At 47.3% G+C, this 23,776-nt stretch overlaps 1 protein-coding gene across 1 annotated transcript; it reads left to right on the top strand.

Annotated features, from left to right (window-relative positions):
- The first annotated feature begins 1,429 nt into the window (after window positions 1-1,429).
- LOC121166823 (transcription factor TFIIIB component B'' homolog) lies at window positions 1,430-14,439 on the top strand. The gene is made up of 7 exons (XM_040996113.1): window positions 1,430-1,492; window positions 1,937-2,117; window positions 2,981-3,185; window positions 6,654-6,693; window positions 7,950-8,205; window positions 9,791-10,709; window positions 11,890-14,439. Exons 2-7 carry the CDS (start codon window positions 1,942-1,944, stop codon window positions 12,019-12,021), a joined length of 1,728 nt encoding a protein of 575 aa, XP_040852047.1. The 5' UTR covers window positions 1,430-1,492; window positions 1,937-1,941; the 3' UTR covers window positions 12,022-14,439.
- Window positions 14,440-23,776: the final 9,337 nt, after the last annotated feature.

Genomic DNA, 23,776 nt, shown 5'->3' with positions numbered 1-23,776 from the left:
CACATGCTGCCCGGCAGCTGCACTGTCCTGCGCTGCCGGCACTTGGCAGTGTGAGAGAAGAACTCTCCGATGCCTTCGCTTGAATTCATTCGCTGTGAACGCTTGGCTTTGCTAGCTTTCCCACTGCCTTATTCTCCATCTCTAGATCTCTAGATCTCTGAAAGGAAGCTGCAAGGAGAAGCATTCACCCCAGTACGCCCTCTCAGGGAGGGGCCTCTCCTTGCAGAGATGCGATGCTTTTGTTGCCACTCAGTGTTGCTCACAGTCGATTTATGAATGTGATGTGATCTAACGTTTTCACTCACATTTCAGTTGTTGTCTTAGAGATTTCCAGTATGGGTTTCTTCTTCTTTTTTTTTTTTTTAAGATTTATTTTATTTTCATTACAAAGTCAGATATACAGAGAGGAGGAGAGACAGAGAGGAAGATCTTCCATCCGATGATTCACTCCCCAAGTGAGCACAACGGTACTGCGCCAATCCGAAGCCAGGAGCCAGGAACCTCTTCCAGATTTCCCGCACGGGTGCAGGGTCCCAAAGCATTGGGTCGTCCTCGACTGCTTTCCCAGGCCACAAGCAGGGAGCTGGATGGGAAGCGGGGCTGCCGGGATTAGAACCAGCGCCCATATGGGATCTGAGCGCTTCTAAGGCGAGGACTTTAGCCGTGAGGCCATGCCGCCGGGCCCCCAGTATGAGTTTCTCAGAATTTATTTATTTATTATTTGAAATGCATAGTTGGAGAGATCTTTCATGCAGCGTTCACCCCCCATTTGGCCGCAGCAGCCAGATGTGGCTGGTCCAAAGCCAGAAACTAGAAGCTTCTGTGCCTCCCATCTGTGTGTAGAGACCTGAGGACTTGGACTGCCCTCTGTTGTTTTCCCAGATCATAAGCAGAGAGCTAGATCGGAAGTGCAGCAGCAGGACTCAAACCAGTGCCTGTGCCAGATGCCATGCTGTAGGTGTAATCCTGACCCGCCACACCATAGCACTTTGTTTTTTTAAGATTTATTTATTTTTATTGTAAAGTTAGACATATAATATAAAGAGAGGAGGAGAGACAGAGAGGAAGATGTTTGGTCTGATGATTCACTCCCCAAGTGAGTGCAACAGCCGATGCTATGCCGATCTGAAGCCAGGAGCCTCTTCTGGGTCTCCCACGTGGGTACAGGGTCCCAAGGCTTTGGGCCGTCCTTGACTGCCTTCCCAGGCCACAGGCAGGGAACTGGATGGGAAGTGGAGCTGCCGGGATTAGAACCGGCGCCCATATGGGATCCCAGCATGTTCAAGGAGAGGACCTTAACCATTATGCTATAGCGCTGGGCCCAGCTGTTGGAATTGGAAGAATTCCTTTGCTGTGTCAAATTGTCCAGGAAACTTTGTGAAAGTAAGATCTGGCTAACCTCATCCTTCATTTGCATTTTTATAGCAGTGTACACCAGCTAATGTTGCAGAAGTCCACCAGGGGAATGTCATCAGCTCTCAAGATTTAACAGGTATGATGCGTGTCAGGGTGCCTGCTGGTGTGACTTACCACCTCATCTAACTAGGCAGAAATGCAGAACAGCATTTTTAAGTTGACGGCAGGCTTAAATTCCATTTGGGGGTCCCGTATGGATGGCAGGGGCCCAGGGACTTGAGCCATTGTATGCTGCCTTTCCCAGCGCAATAGCAGGAGCTGGATCAAAGGCAGAAAAGCCCGGAGGTGAGCCGTCACTCTGATGTGCAATGCCGCTCAGGTGGTGACTTAACTTGTGAAGTGGCACACTAACTCACCCACCATCATTATTTTTTGTGAAACCACTTTGTAAGGGGTGTGAATATGTGATGTGGTTTTTTTAGTTTTGGTGATAGGTTGTCATAAAATTATTTTTTAGAGATGAATGATTTGTGTTATTCCATGACTCAGCATAACGTTGTTAACTTTGTAACTCCGCTAGGCTTGATGGCTGCTGACATCCGTCAAGAAGACGAGCAGGCATTCATTCTGACTCTGGTGGAAATCCCAACCAGCGCAGCCGCAGAATTTACTGACACCACTGCCCAATCAGTGCCAGCCTCCTTGCTGCCAGCACCCATCTTGGTCAAGTCAGCGAGCTCTGAAGAAAGGGCTGACGGGAGGTAATGAGTGACTTGTTCTGGGTGGCAGAAAGGGTCTGTGTGAGCAGAACAGTGGCAGTGGAACAAGGTGCTAACTAATATTATTTGTCATTATTCTGTTATCATAATTAGTAATTGTATAAAAACAAAGGAAATGCAATGTAGGTGGTTTTATACCTGTTAATAGTAAAGTCATTTTATTTTTGATGATATTTACATAGTTGAGAGGAGTGCATGTCCATGTGGACCATGATTGATGGGGAGGAGCGTTGAGGAATGGGGGAAGTGGGTGAGACAACTGCTTCCGATGTTTTTAAAGGATACCATTTATTTGAGGCATAATACCTGGGATATCAAACTTGTGTGTTATTTTTAGGTATCTTGAAGTCTAAAATGTGAGTAGTCTGGATCATAAAATGATACTTCGGAGAAATAAATGTCTGTGTGTTAAGCATATTTAAGCATACAAAATTGAAATAGATGTTCTTGGACATTCCTGACGCTTGTGTCTTAATTCCTTGTTGTAGATGTGTTACACATTTTAACCACCATTGCCTATGATACTTAACTATCTATCAGGTAACCCTAGAAATTGAAGCCCTTCACCTCAGGATGAGACATTTTAGGTTTATTTAATTTTACAGGCATGGACAACACTGTGTGCCTCAGATTTAACTCAGTCTTATGGAATAGGCTGTGAGCCTTTCAATAGGAATGAAACTTTATAACCAGCATTTGTGAATGTGCTCTACGACTATGGCCGTGTATATATGAATTAGGAAATTTGAAAATTTCTTTTGAATTTTCGTTGTAATGATTTATGTCTTATTCTTAGTAAGTTAACTTCTAATTTATTGATTTAGTATTTTTTATTTTCTGTGCAGTGTGAATTTACCGGTAGCGTCACTTCATCAAGGTGCCATGTGTTTACCAGTTTCTGGGAGAGATGGTTCTGAGAAGTCTCCTGCTAATTTGGATCTCACCACTAGAAAGAGGTTTCATTGCAGCCTTGAGGAGAGCGATCAGGCTCCCCCTGCCAAAAAGAGTTCACTCACTTCAAGAATTCTTCATCAAGAATACGCCTCTGGGGTAAGATCGAATCACTGCCGAATTAGCATCGCCGTACTGCAGCAGATCCTGGTTCTGTTTTCCTTCATTCTCTTTGAACTTTGAGATAGATACGTAGTTCTGACATTTTGCTCCATAGCTTATCCAGCCATAAGCCTTTGGTTCAGCGGCTACATCACTGCTTGGTGTAACTGCATCAGAAACAGAATCCTGGGATAAAGTCCAGCTCCTCTCCTCATGGTCATGTCCTGCTGATGCGCATGCCCGGACAGCAGTGCTGGCCGAAGTGTCTGGGTCTCCGGCGTTCACTCGGGAGAGCTACCTGAACTTCCAGGCTCCTGACGTCAGCCTGGCCCAACTCCAGCTGTTGAGGGAATTTAAGGGGTGAACCAGCAGATGGAAGATCTTTCTTTCTCTTTATGCTTTTCAAATAAAATAAAATTATTTAAAACCAATGAAACCCATAACAAACCTATGAAACCTAAATGGAATGAGCATAATTGCTTTAAATTAAAAAATAATCCAGGCAAAACTGGCTTTAGATTGCCTTATTTATTTATATGGAAGGCAGAATTGCACAGAAGGGAGACAGAGGGAGTGATTTTCAGCTGCTGGTTCACTCCCCAAGTGGCTGCAACAGCTGGAGCTGAGCTGATCCAAAGCCAAGAGCCAAGAGCTTCTTCTGGGTCTCCTACATGGGTGCAGTGTCTCAAGGCTTTTGGGCCGTCCTCGACTGCTTTCCCAAGTCATAATAGGAAAGTGGATGTGAATTGGAGCAGCTGGGACATGATCTGGCACCTGCATGATCCTAGTGCTTGAAAAGGGGAGGGTTAGGCAACTGAGCCATCGCCCTAGGCCCTGATTTCAGCCACTGCTGCTTCACTTCCAATTCAATGCTGTTGTGCCTGGGAAAGCAGCAGAAAATTGCCCAAGTCCTTGGGCACCTGCCACCCACCTGGGAGACCTGGAAGAAACTCCTGGCTTCCAGCTTTGGCTGTTGTGGCCATCTGGGGAGTGAACCAGCACATGAAGAGAATTGAGCCTAGGCACTCCCATACATATATATTTCTCCCTCTTTATGTATTTTTTTTTTTTCCCAAATAAATAAATCTTTTCAAAAGGATTTCTCACTGCCTGAGGGAAATATGAGACCATGTGTCTAAAGTTCTTGCAACAGTCGATTTGGAATCTCCATTCTCAAAGGGAGAATTGGAGACCATTGGTCCTAGGATGATAGTGGATGCAGAGCAGTGGTCTTTGCTTATCTGTTCGGGGTGCTGAGTTTATCAGAGCTGCCCTACTTTGTGTCCAGCCCCCTGCTGAGTGGATGGGAATGTAGTGGGTGATAGCAGAAGCATGTGGGAGGGACCCCGACAGCCCCCAGGATCCTGATGTGGCCTGGCCCGTCCCCAAGCTTGGCAGCCATTGAAGTATGCTAGCACATGGGGGATCTGGTTTTCAAATAAACAAACCAAAAAACCAAGTAATTATGGATCTTAAGGGATAATAATAATGAAATGTCATCCCAGCTAATTGTGATTTCTGTTGTGGCTGAGATTAAACATCTTTTCATATACTTAAGAGCCACTGGGGACCCTGGGATGGTTCCCAGGGCTGGGAGTGGCTTCTCCCTTTGTCTCTCACCTTCCCCCAGATACAGGAGGGAAAGACAATGTGGAAACAATGGTCTTACCCTCTTTCCTGTAAGTCTTGACCCTTTGAGCCCTAAGCAACTATGTAAAGATCATCCAAAAAAAAGCCTTTTACATTTTCTTCTCTGTGAAATGAGTTTTGGTGTTCTTTACCCAGTTTCAGCTGGGTTAGTTTTTTGTTTTTATGCATTTCCAAGTGTTTGTATTCTTGGGGGTGTCTGTGATTACCTACATGTTTTGTCCCTCTTGTGTCATTTACCTTTTGGCTACACTTCTTTTCTCTTAAGCATATTGTGCTTTAGTTTTTGTGTTTAGTTATTTATTTATTTGAAAGGCTTAGAGTGAGAAAGGCAGACCGATGCATCGTGGATGGATTGTCCATCTGCTGCTTCCTCCCCGAGGGACCCTCTGCTGCTGGGGCCAGGTGGACGCCGGGAGCCGTGAATGGGAACTGGAGATTCAGTCCTGATCTCCCACGTGGCTGACAGGGACCCGCGTGTTTGAGCCATCACCCCTGCGTGCCAGGCTGTGTGCTGGTTGGAAACTGAAGCTGGGAAATGAAGCCAGTTCCTCTGATGCCAGCCATGGGCATCCTGGCCACTTGGCTCAAAACCACTCCCTCATCTTCCTTAATAGTAAACACTTCTGCTGAATGTAATTTAGAATGCTTGGAACCAGCGCCATGGCATGGCAGGCTAAGCCTTTAGCTGTAATGCGGGCAGCCAACATGGGCACTGACTCTAGTCCTGGCTGCTCCACTCACAATCCAGGCTCCCTGCTAATGTGCCTGGGCAAGCAGTGGAAGATGGCCCAAGCACTTGGGCACTTGTACCCATGTGGGAGACCCAGAAGAAGCTCCTGGCTCTGGACCAGCACAGCCTTAACCATTGTGGGAGAGAAGCAGGGATGGAAAATACCTCTCTCTTGTCTGTCTGTAAACCTGCGTTTCAAATAAAAATAAGAAAGTCTTGAAGAAGAAGAAGAAAAAAAGAGAAAGATTGCATACACAGTTTATTTAGAAAGGCACACAAAATGTTTTTGTTTTCCGTAATCGAATATCAGTCCTTTCATGTGTGTCTTCTGGGGATTATACATCTTTGAGATTTAAGGTAAAATTTCTAGTTAATACTGTTGACTTGATTAGAATATTTTGGTAGGGAGTAAGACCATATTTTAAGAAAATATTTATTTTCAGCTACTTGTAAGGCATAGAAGCAGGAAGAGACAGAGGCAAAGACACCTTCCGTCTGCTGGTTCACTCCACAAATGCCGACAACAGCCAGGGCTCGGCCAGGCTGAAGCCAGGAGCCTCCCACATGGCTGGCAGTGTCTGCACACCTAGGACGCCGTCACCCGCCTCCTAGGATGTGGCAGCGGGCAGCTGAATGGGAGATGCCTACAGCTAACTGACACTCTTCTATGCGGTACAGGCATCAAAAGCAGCTGCGAGGGCCTGGCACGGCAGCCTAGTGGCTAAAGTCCTCTGTTTGCATGCACCGATTCACTCTCCAAATGGCTACAATGGCCAAAGTTGAGCCGATTCTTGGCCAGGAGCCAGGAACGTCTTCTAGATCTCTCCCACACGGGTGCAGGGTGCCAAGGCTTTGGGCCATCCTCGCCTGCTTTCCCATGCCATATGCAGGGAGCTGGATGGGAAGTGGTGCGCCACAGCCTGAACCGGTGCACATAAAGGATGCCGGCGCATGCAAGGTAAGGGCTTTAGCCATTAGGTTATGGTGCCAGGCCCCTGATATGCTTTATTTACTTAAAGAAGGAAGGAACTGTAATTTTACTTTGTAAGTGGATTTCTAATGACTTATAAATTTTCTCAAAACAGGTATGCTCAACGGAATTAATAAATGTTTTGGATGAAACAGGTAAGTGAAGTAAATTTTAACATTGCATTTTGCCGAGTGTTTCTGGATATATCTGATGCATTTTCCCCTGGGTGATTCCTTTATTCTTGGAAGTCCGTCTTGCTTTCACACTGTAATTATTAGGGAACCATAGGGGCTACAGAGATGTTCTTTTAAAAGTTCATTGACTGCCTTTTAGGACTTAGAAACTTGTGAATAAAATCATTTAAATCAGTGCTTACCTATACCTGAGAGTTCATTTAAAACCAGGGATCTTTTCAGGCTTAAGTTACCTACAGAGGCTCAAAAGACAGTTTGAGTTTTTCTTTTTTATAGGAATTGAAAAATCTCTCCGGGATATTAAACCTTCTAGGGGCCATTTCTCTTAGAAGTAAAACAGCTAGACATGTGTATCCTGTACTGTATGCATTTGTCTTCATTTGTGCTTTTACGGCAGTCTCTGTTAATCTCATCGTTCGTGTCTATAGCCATTGCTGACCCGTGCAGCCACGCTGCTGCTCTTGGCATCCAAGAGTGTTGGCAGTGGGAAGGTTCCGTAACCTCGGTGGTCCTCACGGGCCCACCTTGGCTCTCCCAGCTTGGCCCAGGAGGCTCGTGTGTGGCTGCCCTTTCTGTTCTCTTCCTGTCCTGTAGAGGCATTAGCGGGTCACAGTGCCCAGCATTGTCAACGAGTCTGTTCCATGCTGTCTGGAATTGGGTTGTTTTAGTGGGTGCTGGAACTCTTTGGCAATAGACCTTAAAAAAAGCAACTATTTTAAGGGAAAATGAAGTTTTTTATTTAACAAGAAATTTCTCTGTCTTGTGCTAATTAAATACTGTTCTGGTTCCCACTCCTTGCTGTGGAAGACGTGTTTAACTGTTTGGGCCTCTGTGGTTCATATGCCTTCTGTGCCCGTGGCCTTGCCCCTCTGCTTTGGATTGGTGGTTACTGTCTTCTCAGTCCTAGATTTTTAGAATATCATCAAGTTCAAGGAATATTTGTTTTTTGCTTTTGGTTGTTATTGTTTTTCAAGGAATATTTGTAAACAAAAGTTTTCTAGGCAAGTTGTGGTTTGAGCTTTGTATCTGAATGCAGAGCTGTTGCCAAATCTAGCAAGTTGTGCTATTTTAAATAGTTCCAGTAACTCAATTATAATTCAGCTTTAGCTTTTTACGGTAGGTTTGTTATAGAATGGCTTGCTTTTTTCCTTCAAATACTGCAATTAAACTGAATATGGTATTTCCCTGTGTGTGCTGTTTGCCTTTGTTTTTTTAAGGGGAGTCCTGTAAGGGTCGAGCTGGTTCCCCCTCCCCGGGAAGCTCAGTGCATCCAGACCCTGCAAAGGAACACCTGGAGTCAGCTTGCCAAAGTCTGGCGTCTGGAACTGTCAATGAAATCACCAGCCCACATGGCGAGAAAAGTGTGCCTCAGTGTGCTCGGGTTGAGGTGACCCAGGAAGAAAGAACAGATGCTGCCTGTGCGTCCCCGTGGATGGAGGACAAGATGCCTGCCACGAAACCGCCCCTGTCCAGGTACCAGGAGAAAACCTTCAGTAGAAGCAGCTTCCTCCCCCCTTCTCAGTTACGAACATGCACTGTAGGCAGCGACTACAACATAGGTGTATCTGTGAAGGTGAAGTCAAGCCCCAAGGGTCCTTTTCTAGAAACACAGTCCTCCATTGGCAATGGAAAGGGAGGAAGCTTCTACAGGGGGAGTCGAAATGTTTTGGCTGAATGTTCATTCCAGAAACCAGACTGTTCCATGATTCACTCCCCAAGTGACTACAACAGCCATTGCTGCGCCGATCCGGAGCCAGGAGCCAGGAACCTCTTCCTGCAGGTCTCCCACGTGGGTGCAGGGTCCCAAGGCTTTAGGCCATCCTCGACTGCTTTCCTAGGCCACATGCATGGAGTTGGATGGCAAGTGGAGTTGCTGGGATTAGAACTGTTGCCAATATGGGATCCCGGCATGTGTAAGGCGAGGACTTTAGCCACTAGGACATCGCGCCAGGCCATTAAAAAAAAAAAAAAAAGATGACTTGGCATAGCAATGAAATAAACCATGGTTTTCCCCTTGCAAGAATAACTGGAATTTAAGTCTAAAGCGAGTTCCTCCCACTTTGTTTTCCTCATTGTCACCAAGTGAGTTTTTGGACTGTTGATAACTTCCAGCTTAGCAGCAGCATCGAAGGGGGATATGGGAGTTGAAGTAGAGGAGGATGTATAATAACCTCCCGCAAGGAAAGTGATGAGAAAGGGCTGTAATGCAGGCAGGTGTATTTAATAAATTACTTGGTTATTAAAATTCCAAATAGTGAAGCATAGCAGTATTGTGCGTCTTGGGCAGTGTGCTGAAGGCAAGGGGCAGAAAGCATCCTGACGGGTTGGTTTAGGCTGAAGGCAGGAGCTTCCTCCAGCTCTCCCACGGAGCTGCTAGGGCCTCACTCAGCCTTTGGGCCGTTTTCTGCTTCCTTCCTGAGCTGCTCACCAGGAGCTGGATTGGAGGTGGACCAGCGAGGCTGTGAAATGGTGCTTATAAGGTTCTGGCACTGCAGAGGGCAGCTTCAGCCGCTCTGTTGCAGCGCTGACCCTAAGCAGTACTTTGCGGCTCCTCATAAAGGGTTTAACCTCCTCTTAACCATTTTGAGAGAAAGAAAAAAAAAAAGTACAAACTGGGACTCTTTGAAAGTCGCATTTTTTCTGGATGAGAGTCTCCTTGCCCCTGTCCTTCCCTTGGGTTCTGGCTTGTAACAGGCTGTCTGTTTTTCTAGCACACCTTTTCAAAAACAGATACACCCTGGTCCCATCTTTCTAGGCTCCAGATCTGCTCACACAGCACAAGAATAAAATCACATTGCCTGGCTAATCATAGAAGTGTGACGCGCTTCAAATAACTTGAGTTTTAGTTTTTGCTTTTCGGTTATGTAGGATTAGAATGGAAAAAGATACAAATATTTAATATTGAGCTTTAGAAGTGAAATCTATCATCTCTTTGTGTCTTGATACAGAGTATGATAATTTTTAAGCAGAGAATACAGAAGCTACTTGGCATTCAGAGGAAAAAAACCATATCTCCTTAGGTTATGTTTGACTAATGTTTTCTATTTTCCATTTTCAGACCTCACAGAAAACCCCTGGGATTTTTATCTTTAATATGTTCAAAAAAAACCAGTCTGGGGTCTGATGAGCCCGCTCAAGTCCACAGAAAGAAGCGCCTGAAACCTCTGATCCCTGCAGCAAGACAGAGTGTGAAGAGGTCTGACCCACCAAGTGAGATCCAGGAGACCAGGCAGGAACCCTGTGACGCTCTGCCAGCTCTGAGCATCAGTGCTGGGGCCCAGCATCGAGAGACCAGGCAGGAACCCTGTGACGCGCTGCCAGCTCCGAGCGTCAGTGCCGGGGCCCAGTATCAAGAGACCAGGCAGGAACCCTGTGACGCGCTGCCAGCTCTGAGCGTCAGTGCCGGGGCCCAGCATCAAGAGACCAGGCAGGAACCCTGTGACGCGCTGCCAGCTCCGAGCCTCGACGCCAGGGCCCAGCATCGAGAGACCAGGCAGGAACCCTGTGACGCACTGCCAGCTCCGAGCATCTACACCGGGGCCCAGCATCAAGAGACCAGGCGGGAACTCTGTGACGCATTTCCAGCTCTGAGCGTCTACACCGGGGCCCAGCATCAAGAGACCAGGCAGGAACCCCATGACGCGCTTCCAGCTCTGAGCGTCTACACCGGGGCCCAGCATCAAGAGACCAGGCAGGAGTCCTGTGACACGCTGCTAGCTCCGAACGCCAATGTTGGGTCCCAGCCTCAGGAGACCAGGCAGGAATTGCGTGATGCGCTTCCATCTCCAAGCGTGGATGCCAGAGGTCAGCCTCAGGAGACCAGGCAGGAGTCCTGGGATGCGCTTCCAGCTCCAAGCGTGGATGCTGAGTCCCAGCCTCAGGAGACCAGGTGGGAGTCCCGTGACACACTTCCAGCCCCGAACGCCGACGCTGGGTCCCAGCCTGAGAATCCTGGCGAGTCAGCGGCCCAGGTGCAGGTGCGTGATCCCTTCCCCAGGGTGTGCGTCAGATGGACCTCACTTCCCGCCTAACTGGAGGGAGCACTGTAATGGTGGCTTAGGTATCTGAAATGATTCCAGAGCAACTGGGTCTGTCTCTTCCCCATAATCCCCCAGCTGGGAGGGTAAGGTACTGGATTAGGAAGTGAAGGATGCTGTCGGACTGAACTAGCCCTATACACGACACAGAATTCATTCATTCCTTTCAGCTCGAGGCATTTCTGCCTTGTGGAGACAGAATGAAGCAGTGCTGTGTTTTATTTACCTTAGACCTACCCTGACACCTGCAAGGGTTTCAGGAACTGTGAAAGCTGGGTTGTTTGTATGTATCATTTTTGTGCATTTTTGAAGCTGTCCACAGTCAAGTATTGTGATGGAGAAGTGCCCACCTGTGTCAGAGACCGGAAAGATCCTGGTGTGATCCGTGACCTCGGCGAGGAGCAGGCCTTGCAAGTCACCTCAGAGTTTCTCAAAAATAGTCCCTAGAATTAGTCTGTGAGACCAAGATTTTATGAGTTTTCATTTTCATCATTATTATTATTTTTTTAAAGATTTCTCTTTTTTTGGAAAGGCAGTATGTGTGTATGTGTGAGAGAAATCTTCCATCTGCGGCTTCACTCTGAGTGAGTGCGGCAGCTGGAAGCCAGGAGCCCGGAGCTGCAGGGCTCGGTGTGGCTGGCAGGGCCTGCGGGCTTGCGCCATGGCTGCTGCCCTCCTGGAGGGAAGCGGCATCAGAAGGCATGCCTCGTTATTCATTGAATAATCCAGTTTTTCTTTCGCTTCTTTTGTTTGATGCTAAAATTCCACATATTTTGGGACGATTGCACCTCTTGCTTTTTGCCCATAAGGTGTGCATTTCTGTGCCAGTACCATGCTGTCTTAATTTTTTATTGGCGTGTTCCTTTTTGGTAAGGTCTCTTGCGTTGTTTCGGTTGAGTGATGATCTGTTACTGTAAGGAATGCTACAAAGGTCGTGTTAGTAGCACTCTCACTATGTTTAGGATTCTTTTCTTGATTTTAACAGTATGGAAATAAACTGGATGAATTTGTTCAGAAGTCAGAATTGCCGTATTGCTTTGGAAGCAGTTGAGGTGCAGGTGGCTCATCGTTGGCAGTGCGTGAATGTTGCATTGTATTCTAATTTTCACTGTCTCCTTAGGTGTCTTGTGATGAAGCCCCCCGGAGAGGGGAATGTCAGAGCGGGCAGCACGCGGCGCCTGCTGAGGAGCCGACCACCGTCTCCGAGTATTTCTTCAATGATATCTTCATTGAGGTGGATGAAGCAGAATGAGACAGCCTTGGGCCTTGTTTCTTTTGAAAAAGGCTGATATTTACGGACTGAATTACATCCACAGAGCAGTTTCCAGAGAGAGAAAAATCACTGTTTTTGGTTTAGATTGCTTTTGCCTGTTTGCTGAGCTTGGCTGGAAGCTTTTGTAATCGCTGGAAAGGATCGCTTGAGGCCCCTTCCTTCCGACTGAGCTTTCTCCGACAGACGCGCCCCTCGTGTTCACATGCCGAGCCCCCCGGTTCCGGAGCGTCACGTGGAGATCTCAGAGCCCCTGGCTGTGGGGTGGTCCTGTTTAGCTTAGTGAACTTCTTTTCTGAAGTTTGGGGTTTTTGATTTTTTTTTTTTTAATTTCCTGTGTCTGTTTTTTGAGAGCGTGATGAGGTCTTTGCGTTTGCCTCGGACTATCCGCAAGCAGATTGCGTAGCTCCACTCTAGTGTGGTAAGATGAAAACTGTGCTGTTGTCAGCTGTTTGGCTGACTGAAAAATATGTATTTTTCTAATTCGTGGTGATATAACATTAGTCCTAATTGGAGAACTAATATTTAAAGTTATTATTTATAAAAATGACACATCAGAGAGCTTATTTATTTTTAAATTTTTTATTTATGATGCTAGTCAGTCTTAATTATATCCACCCCTCCGATTGTGCGTAAGGGAGACATGAGCAAATTATGCCTGTTGTCTTTTCCTCTCTAATTTTAAAGATATTTAAAGTGATAACAACTGGAATGGATACTTTTTTTCTATTTAGTATATTAACTTTATACTGTGAATTTTTTTTTTTTTGGTTTATTTTTATTTCTTGGGTAATCTCAGGATTTTCATGGGTGAGGAAAACTTGATTTATCAGAGCAATTTCCTACACATATATATACACACACACTCCTTTTTTTAAAAAAAAAAAAATTCTTGATAGTTTTTTTTTTTTTCCCCATAAAATTCTGTTGCTGGAATACTTAGGAGTACACAACTTAATTTTGATGTTAAAAATAGAAACTAATGTCACAGTAGGAAATCAGTGATTATCACAATATGAATTTAAAGATTTTTAATTTTGAAATTTGATGATTTACAGATTATCAAATACAGTAGACCCTTGGCTGTTACCTGCCCAAACGGATCTTAGTGATTCAAGTCAAAACTATTCCAAGAGCAGACCAGTTGCGGTTTCATTGAAAGACGTCTTGGGTCGGTAACATTGGTTCAGGAGTCAGTCAGGCATTCATTAGGAGTTGGCAGCATTTCCTGCAGATTCGTTCGGGGTGTGCGGGCTCGCTGTCTGGGGCAGGGCGTGGGTGAAGGGCAGTGGCCGGAGTGGGCTCCGAGTCTGATCTAACCTCTCTGGTATTGACCTCACTGTGTCCTGGTTGTCATTGAAGTCACGATTTGTGCCTGAATAAGTCAGATCTGCTCATTGCATTATGAAATGATTAGATTTTTTAATTGAAAGAGTTTTTAAAATCTTCTGTGTTTTAAAAAAAAAAACAAACCTAGTAGCTGGTTTTCGAGGTGCTTGGTCAGTGCGTGGGCTCAGCGAGTATGACAGTATGGCTCATCTGCAGAAACGCTGTCAACAGAGTTTTTACTCATAGCCTTAGAGTGAAATTGACAATAACTTTTGTCGCAAAGGAGGATGTGTTAGTATGAATGGACATTCTCCATGGATGTACATGTATTTATTCTGTGCGATTAATATGTCACAAAAATCATGGAGTAAACCACAGTCCTGTTTTATAACTTGCTTTTGTAAGTTCTAAAAAAAAAAAAAAAATCTCATTCTGAAAGGATTTCCTTCTGTCTGTTAGTACTGAGTTGGATGTTAGGTTGCCATGATTACCGTCCCTGTGTAATGTTTATTTTTAAACTGTGTGCACATGTCCCTGTTCATCCAGAGTCCGCTATTTTTATGGAAGATAGACTTTCTTACTGGGTAGTGAACACACAGGGCATTCCTTGTATTAGAGAATCAAATTGGCCAGCTAAATTATCCTAGTTATTCTTAAAATGAGTCTTGGAAGAAAAGAAACAGAATCAGTGTATTTGCCTTGTACGATGGAAGGACACATGTATGCTAAGTCTGATTTCATGTAAAGATATTGCAAAGAATTTATTTTATAAATCTCAAAGGAGATACAATTACAGCTGTTTATCTTGCTTGTTCTTCCGGAACACTTAGGTCTCAGCAAGTGATGGGCATGGTGGCTTTAGAGCCCAGTGGTTGGTAAGTGACTGGGGCCCAGGTATAAACTTCCGTGTCCTCTGTGTACCACCTTGCTTGGTAGAGAAAGGACCTTGCATTCTGTCTCGCCTGAAGAAGTTTTTGACAAATAGATGCAGTATCTGTCATTTGTAAATTTTCTTGTTCTAAAGAAAAGTTATGTTCCATAGGTATACATTATGTAAATAAAAGTTATTTTATAATACTTTGGTTGTGTCTGTTTTGAACGGTTATTTGTGCTCAGTTAAGCAGGATCACTTACTGTTTTCAGGTGTACTCTTCCTTCCTTCTGTTTAAATACACCTGCAGGAATTAATTTTTATTCTTGTGTGTTTGCTGTGATGGAAGCTTCGCTCTTCTCCAGGGAAAGAATGAAGAACAAACATTCTCGCTGCAGCATTGGCATCTACAGAACTGCCTGCTTTTAATGTCCTCCTAGGCACATGAGCCCTGTGTTTTATTCCCACACCCCCCGCCCCATCACATAGTTTATTTTCTCTATAGAAAAAGACAATTGGGAAATCTTAGTCCTGCAAAGTGGACATTGATAGGATCTCGGCTGGCAAAAAAAGTTTAGTCAAGAGAGATGTCTGTGATGAGTGTCCTGATGGGAGACACGCAAGAACTTGGCCTTGGATTTTGTCAGACGATCAAAGAGCTACTCACATGGGCTGCATTGTCCCCATTTTGTCTGCCCCCTTTTAGGGGGCGTTATGACATATAGAAGTCTTAAAAATTGGGTTTTATTATAATCATGCAGACTTTGTTTACTGGTATCCTGTTTATATTTGGTTCCATTGCTGGGAAAAAGTGTGTATCTATTCAATTTTGTTTTGTTAATATATGGCCTGGGCTGTCTCACTCCTTGTTATTTCGTTAGATTGGACATGGTACTAACCCCTTATCCTTCTGGCTTAAGTCATTCTGCCCTTCAGGATGAGAAAGGTTTTGTTGTTTTAAATGAAATTTATTTATTTGAAAGAGCACCAGAGGGAGGGAGAGTGTGGACGTGGGCAAGGAGAGGAGCTAGTCCTGGCTGCTCTGCTTTCTATCCAGCTTCCCGCTAATGGCCAGAGAAAAAGCAGAAGATGGCCCAAGTTCCTGGACCCCTGCTACCCACATGGGCTTCTGTCCAACCCCGGGGCTACCCATTGCAGCCATTTGCGGAATAAACCAGCGGATGGTTCGCTTTCTGAGTGTGTGTGTCTTTCTGTAACTTAGTTAAAAAAAAATTATTTTTACTGGAAAGTCAGATATACAGAGAAGCGAGACAGAGAGGAAGGTCTTCCATCTAATGGTCCACTCCTCAAGTGTCTGCAAGGGTCGCAGCTGTGCTGATCCAAAGCCAGGAGCCAGGAGCCTCCCCCAGGTCCCCCACGTGGGTGCAGCGTCCCAAGGCTTTGGGCCTTCCTTGACTGCTTCCCCAGGCCACAAGCAGGGAGTTTTTTGTTTCTTTTCTTTTTTTTTTTTTTAAGAACACAGCGAATATTAATGAAAACAAGCACTACATACAAATCATTGTGACTTTCCCTTCTACAGGTGTGATTTTTAAGGCTCTCACATCATCCAAGCACACGGCCGTGCCAGCCCGTGCGTCCACCTGGGGAGTCACGCCTGGTGATTCTGGGGGCCACTGCCTCTCTCCCTTCGACCTACACGAGGCTTCCCCCCCGGGCACTCTGCTTCCGGTTCCTTGAACGTGTGTCCTGCATGGACCGTGCACTCCTGCATCCCGTGGTCCTCCCACCCTTCTTCCCCTGTCTCCTTTCCCTGCCCATTTCCACCCCTCGAACGCCAACTGGGGCATCCGGTCATCCCGGAAGAGTACTTCCGCCCAGAGTACGGGCCTGGAGGAGCCTCTCTTCCCTATTGGCTGCAGCAGGGGGCGCGGCACGCGGCGCTGACCAATCGGGCCTGGGCGAGGCCTGGGCTGAGGCGGCGCTTCCGGGATGCGCACTGCGCCTGGGCACCGGGCTGTGTCTGCCCGCCAGGGAAGCACCGGGAAGGGCCCCTCGTCTCCGGCTTGTCCTGCGCGGGCAGCTGCTCTCGTTCTGCACCCCCGTCGTGCTGCCCGCCGCCATGTGGGCCTTCCTGAGGGCCGCCCTGCGGCCCTGCGCGCGCGCCGCTGTTCCCGGGTCGCGCGCCTACCACGGGGACGCGGTGGCCCCGATGGGCACGCAGCTGGACTCGGGCTCTGCCCTCTACCAGGTAGGCTGGCAGGGCGCGCCTGCGGGCTGCGGACCACAGCTAAGGGAAGCGGCGGTCCGGACCCTGCAGCCGGGTCAACCGTGTCGGTCCACTCCAGAACTGGCCAGCCGGTCGCGTGGGCAGGTGCCTGCACTCCCCCCCGGAGACCTTCTGGACTTTGTCAAGCCCCTTGGTGAAGTCCGTAGGGACCTGGTGGGAGCAGCTTTGGGAACTAACAGGCAAAAACACTTTACTCCCGGACTGTGCATACCCAGTCTTTAAAAAGTGTACTATACTCACAGAACAATACTTGCAAGCTCCAAGAATCAAGTCACAGCTTTTTAATGATCAAAGCTGGTACATTCTTTTTCCTTTGGGAAGGATTTATTTATTTGGAAGGCAGAGTTGCAAACAAGGAGAGAGGGAGGGAACCTTCCATGTACTAGTTCACTCCCCTAACTGGTTGAAGCAGGTAGGGCTGGGCCAGTGTGAAGCCAGGAGCCAGGAGCTGCTTTTGGGTTTTCGTGGGTGCAGGGGCCCAAGCACTTGGGACATCCCCTATTGCTTTCCTAGGCTATTAGCAAGGAGCTGGATTGAAAGTGGAGCAGCCGAAGCTCAACCTGGCACCCAGATTCCCAGAATTTTTTTAAAAAAAGATTTGCCTATTCTTACTGCAAAGTCAGATATACAGAGAGGAGGAGAGATAGAGAGGAAGATCTTCCGTCTGTTGATTCACCCCCCAAGTGACAGCAACGGCCAGTGCTGCGTCAATCTGAATTCAGGAGCCAGGAACTTCCTCCGGGTCTCCCACACGGGTGCAGGGTCCCAAGGCTTTGGGCCGTTCTCGACTGCTTTCCCAGGCCACAAGCAGGGAGCTGGATGGGAAGTGGAGCTGCTGGGATTAGAACTGTTGTCCATATGAGATCCCGGCATGTGCAAGGCGAGGACTTTAGCTGCTAGGCCACGGTGCCAGGCCCAGTATTTGACAATTTGGATGAGGTTCTTTATGGAAAATTTCTCAATTCAAAATGGTCAGGTCTTTTGTCAAAGCAAAACAAAACCAGGGGCAGACACCGAGCCGGAACATTTAAGGATGCTGGTTAGGATTTCCGAGTCTGCACTGGAGTGAGTGGCTGGCTTGATTCCCAGCTCTGCCTCCCACTCCAGCTTCCTGCCAGTGTGGGCCCTGGAAGCAGCAGGTTGATGATGACTTGAGAGGCCTGGGTTGAGTTGCCGACTTCTGACTCCAGCCGGCCCAGCCAGAATAGACAAAACACATGAAGAATGAAGCCAAAGTCCTAGTCAGGGAGCCTAGGGAGGGAGGCGGGATGGCGTGCGAAGCATGGGGCCTTGACGATGGCTGCCCGCCCTTCCCATGCCATTCTGCATTTGTTTCTCATGGATGCAGAGACTTCCCACACTTATGGGGCACAAGGGACATTTCACTACATGTGTTCATGGGAGACACCAGGCGTCACATTAGAGGGTTTCTTTCAGCCCTGGCGTTAGTGTAGTAACAGAACTGAAGCATAAAGCAAGAGCCTAAGGCTGCTTTGTTCCCACTTAGCAGCCGTGTTTTAATCAGCATGTTTGCTCCCCAACAGAGGGAGCGCAGCGTGCGGGGAGCCTGGGCTTGAGGCCAGAGTAGCTCGCCTGTTCCTGAGCCGTCAGGTGCTGGCTGCAGTCCTGGCTCAGGAGAACATGGCGCCTGGTGGGGCCAGGGCAGTGGCTCAGCAGGTGAATCATCAGCTTTGCAGCTTCGGCATCCCAGGTGGGTGCTGGCTCTAGTCGCGGCTGTTCCACTTCCGATCCAGCTCCCTGCGTATGGCCTGGGAGAGCAGTGGGAGACGGCTGCAGTCCTTGAGCCGCTGCCTGCATAGGGAAGGCCCGGAAGAAGCTCCTGGCTGCGCACAGCCCCAGCTCCAGCCATTGCGGCTGTTTGAGGGGTGAGTCAGCGGATGGAAGATCTGTCTCTCCTTCTGTCTGTAAATCTGCCTTTGGCATCAGATGTGGGGACAGGTGTTCCGGAGCCCTGCTCTGGTACTTGGGTTTGTGTGTCAGGAGCCATTGTGCTCACAGGGCCTGTGTCAGGTGACGGGCACACAGGAGGCAGCCTTTAAAGGCAGGCAGTGGTTTCCCCTGTGGGGCCTCAGGCCAGCAGTTCTGAATGGCTGCCTTGCCAGTGACACTGCGAGTGGCCCTCAGGCCACCTGGTGAGGATGGGTGCAGTGGGCATGTACTGGCGGGAAGTTCTGCTTTCCTGCAAGGCCCTTCAGAGGCCCTGGGAGGTTCTGTTCTTCCTGCAGGTGGACTGGGCTCCTGTCTCGTGGACTTAAAGGTTTACTGTCAGATGGGCCAAGTTCTTGGTTTCCCTGACACACAGGCAAGTCCTGTGGCACGAAGGGGGGGTTTGCGCCACACTGAACTGAACCCCCCTTTTCCAGTACATTCTCAATTTGCTGACTTTTTTTTTCTTTTTAAAAAAGATTTACAGATAGGGCCTGTCTAGTGGCTACAGTCCTTACCATGTATGTGCTGGGTCCCTTATGGGCGCCGGTTCTAATCTCAGCTGCTCTACTTCCCATCCAGTTCCCTGCCTGTGACCTGGGAAAGCAGTTGAGGACAGTCCAAAGCCTTACGACCCTACATCTGTGTAAGAAACCTGGAAGAGGCTACTGACTCCTGGCTTCAGATTGGCTCAACTCCGGCTCTTGTGGCCACTTGGGGGGAGTGAACCAACAGCAGAAGATCTTTCTGTCTCTCCTTCCTTCTGTAAATTTGCCTTTCCAATAAAAATAAATAAGCCCTCAAAAAAAGATTTTTATATACACATTTTAAAGATGTATTTATTTTTATGAGAAAGGCAGATGTACAGAGAAAGAGGGAAGGAGAGATAGAGAAATCTTTCCATGGCCACAGGCAGGCAGGTGGATGGGAAGTGGAACAGCCAGGACACAAACTCGAGCCTGCCTGTATGTGATCTAGGCTCTTGGAGATGTAGGGTTAGCCAGTTGAGCTATTGTGCTGGGCCCAAAATTTATATATTTCTTTTAATGGCAGAGGGTCAGAGAGAAAGATATCTTCCATTTACTTGCTTACTCACATACTACCCATCATGGCTAAGGTTGGGCCAGACTGACAGCAGGATTCTAGAACAGTCTGGGTCTCCCTCGTAGGTGACCAGGATCTAAGTAGTTAAGCCATTGCTCGCTACTACCAAGAAGACACATTAGCGTGAGATGGAGGCGGGACTTGAACCCACGCACTGTCCTATGGGGTGTGCGGCTCTTCATCCAAGCATACAGCTTTCAGCAGCTCTTCATGTTTGGCAAGCATGGCGAATGTTGCCAAAGCCTACTGGGCCTTGTGTAAGGAGTGTGGCAAGCCCTGCACCCACATGGCAACACTGTGCAAGAAACACATGAATACAGCGTGGCGTTGTGATATGCACGGTGCACAGGCTAAGCCTGTTTTTCCGGAAAAGGGCAAAGCCACAAACAAGATGGTTCTGAGGTTTGAGTGTGCGGAGCCCAGCTGCAGATCTAAGGGTATTGGCTGCCAGCACTTTGAATTGGGAGGAGCCGAAAAGAGAAAGACCAGGAATCCAGTTCTAAGCTCCAAGTTTTGTTTTGAGTGCAGTAATATCTAAAAGTGATGTTCGCTTTCCAATGGAAAGCCAATGGGGGTCGGGGAAGTTCAATCCATGTTTAAGCAGGAAAGATGGTGTGGCGGGAGTACAGGGCTGGTGAGGAAATGAACGTGGATTGGCTTTGGAACGAGGGGTGAGATTGTGGGAGCGGTGCTGGAGAGGGGTGGTGGCGTTGGAGAAGGTGTGAACGGGGTGTGCTCTCCATTGGACAGAGCTGCCTGGCACAGACCTCAGCAGCAGGTGTGGCCGCATGCCACTACCCCACAGGGGTGGGACAGGTTGGTGTTTTCCTTCCTTATTTTGGTTAAAAGCTGCTTTCTCAATATTCTCTCTGCCCTCCTTCTGTTATAGGAGAACTACGAACAGATGAAGGCCCTGGTGAATCAGCTGCATGAAAGAGCACAGTACATAAAACTAGGTGAGCCCGGCATTGCTGCAGGCTACCCTCCAGACTCTTCCCCGAGAGCTGCTGCTTTTGGGGAAAACTAAAAGCACCAAGCAAGGCTGCAGACTTGTTCTGTTTTTCCCATTAACTTTTTTTTTTTTTAGATTTATTTTTATTGCAAAGTCAGATATACAGAGAGGAAGAGAGACAGAGAGGAAGATCTTCCATCCAATGATTCACTCCCCAAGTGACAGCAACGGCCAGTGCTGCGCTGATCCGAAGCCAGGAGCTCTTTGGTGTCTCCCACACGGGTGCAGGGTCCCAAGACTTTGGGCCATCCTTGACTGCTTTCCCAGGTCACAAGCAGGGAGCTGGATGGGAAGCGGGGCTGCTGGGATTAGAACCGGTACACATATGGGATCCCGATGAGTTCAAGGCTAGGACTTTAGCTGCTAGGCCATCGTACCAGGCCCTCCTATTAACTCTTAATGTCCTTGGGCACCAGTTGCAGGATTCCCTGAAATGCCCAATATAAGAATGTTCCATTTCCTTGTATTAAATGATGTAAATTTTCACATAAACTGTGCCTTCTCTGTCTGTCTTCCTCTTCTGTATATCTGTCTTTCCAATAAAAATAAACCCCTACCTCCCTCCATTGTCCCTAGACACACCCGAGGAAGGACTTAACCAGTGGTTGGGAGAAAAGCCATGTGACTTCATTCCCACTCTCTTGTAACCATGTCTTTCCCTTTTTGAGTTATTTTCATTTTGAAGAAAATTAGACTTGAGATATAATGTGCTTGGTTATCTTAAGGCAAATTTAATCATAAAAATTGCTGTGTGCCTTTGAAAATACTCCTGTCTGAGGAGCCAGCATTAATCCCGTGTGAGCACTGTTCCGAACCCAGCTGCCTGCTAATGTGCCTGGGAGACAAGTGGAAGATGGTCCCAAGTACATGGGCCTCGACTCCTGCACATGAGACCCAGGGCCAGTGCCAGGCTCCTGGCTCCTCCCTGACTTCTCCCTGGCTCCTGGCTCCTCCCTGGCTCCTCCCTGGCTCCTCCCTGACTTCTCCCTGGCCCTGCCCTAGCTCCACCCTGACTTCTCCCTGGCCCTGCCCTAGCTCCACCCTGACTTCTCCCTGGCCCTGCCCTAGCTCCTCCCTAGCTCCTCCCTGGCTCCTGGCCCCTCCCTGGCTCCTCCCTGGCTCCTCCCTGGCTCCTCCCTGGCTCCTCCCTGGCTCCTGGCTCCTCCCTAGCTCCTCCCTGGCTCCTCCCTTGTCCCGTCCAGCAGGACAGTCAACGGGGGTCGCAACCACCTAGGAGAGATTGGGGGACAAGAGACACGAAGAATGGACAGCAAGACAGGATGTCTGATCAAGCTGTCAGTTTATTGATTTTAATTGAGGGTTTTTATACTCTTCAGTAACTAAGGCTCAGGGAGGAAAGGAGAAACTAGGACGCAAGCCATGGTCTCCAGACCGATTGTTCTTGAGCAGTCACCATATCCACAATAGTAACCAACATATCAACAATAGCATAGGTAATCAGTAACAAGATGTCGGCAGGTACAGCATAAATCACATTCTAAAACAGTTGCTACAAACAATTGAAGCTAAGCGTGTGATTAGTTTCATAACTTCTTTCCCAAGCATCTAGCCAGCCAGGGATTTTCCACTGGCCCATAGTTCTATATTCAAAATGGCTTCAGTGTGGCTACAGTACACGGCTCCTGACATCTCCCCCTCTTTTCTATATATCAATGAAAGCGGCGAAAAGAAAAAGGTTCCTTGAGGCAAGATAAGCACTGCCTGTCTTAGGTTCATTCTGAGGGACCCTCAACTCTTACCCGTCTCTGGGCAGCCCTGCCAGTCATCCAGGGCTCCCTGTCTTAGGTTGGCGGGGTACCAGAAAGATGCCCGTCATTGGCTAAATGCTTACCCAGGAAAAGCCATGCCTCATTATATTAGATGAGCCTCTTTGAAGACTGGAGCCGCACAGCACAATATGGGGTGTTATCACTTGGGGAGCCTGAGCCATTGCAGCAACCGTCAAGGTTTTTAAGGCCATAACCTCGCTGCATTTCTTGAACATGCAAGCTGCCAGCTTAATGCCATTTAGAATAACTTTCCCTGACATGGGTAGAACTGGGGTCTCATTTACTTTAATTATACTGGTGGCTAATTGACTGGTGAGATTTAGGAAGGCGTTAGACCATTGTCCCCAGAGGTATTGATTGGTTTTTATCACTCTCGCCAAAATATTGTGAACTCATACTGGGGTGATACATATATGATGGTATATTGGGGAACAGCTGGCTGGTGAGATTCAAGAAGACATACTTAACAATGTACAAGTATTGTTGAAAATACTAACATTCCAGAATCACATAGTGCTAAGATGTTACATGTATACAAAACAGTTTTATCAGGAACCAGAGACTCTAACTGCCTATCATCCCATCTGACTCCTACATTTTCAAACAGAAATGAACCCCAACTGTTTTTAGGGAGAAAGGGCGTTGTCATCTGCTCTTAGCTACTTCCTGCTGAGAAGGGGGCGCCGTTGGGTAACAGCAGCTGTTGGGGGTCCATCTTGTGGTTCCTGATAGAAGGCAGAAGTCATCAGGTGTTTGGTGTACATCCTGGCACTTGAAAAGTTTCTCTGTGTTGAAATCTAAATAGCAAAACATAACATAGTTATAACTCTTCCTAGCCTAGCATATTGTGAGTTCAGTTAGCAGTTTGAATATTTGAACATCAGAACTTAGATGTAAGAGAATTGTTAGGTTTCAACTTTTGTCAGAGTGAACATTAATTTAAGACTATGGACTAGATTTGTATCTGTCTAAATTAACTTCTTTAAGTCTCAAATTTTGGAACATACCCAATAAGCTCAATGGAACACATGAAACTTCTGAGCTGCATAAAACTGCTAACCTAGATCAATCAGAAGGCACAGTAACAATGCAAGGATTAGCATACAGCATCAGGATATAAGCCCATCACAGGACAGGTAAATGCAAGCTGACTTCTTAGAGCAAAAGAGTTAAATATTCAAACATAATCAAAACTGAGATGATAAATCTTTATACTAAAATACAGCAAGGTGTACTATTAATTTTACTATGACTCTGAACATACAGATCCTGCATTGGAAGACAGTGTACACAGTGACTAGTGGATTTAACAAATTAGCACTCTTATGTGTGACGTCAGTGATAACCTGAGGTTCCAGACAAATGGTGTTTAGGCTGTGGAAGCCTCTTGAATCTACAACAACCCCATTAGACAAGACCACACACAAAGTGGAAGT

The sequence above is a fragment of the Ochotona curzoniae genome, unplaced genomic scaffold, assembly GCF_017591425.1.
Source record: "Ochotona curzoniae isolate NIBS_2020 unplaced genomic scaffold, NIBS_Ocur_1.0 patch241, whole genome shotgun sequence".
Taxonomy (NCBI): domain Eukaryota; kingdom Metazoa; phylum Chordata; class Mammalia; order Lagomorpha; family Ochotonidae; genus Ochotona; species Ochotona curzoniae.
The sequence above is the reverse complement of the archived record's forward strand: the minus strand, read 5'-3'. Positions and strand labels throughout refer to the sequence as shown.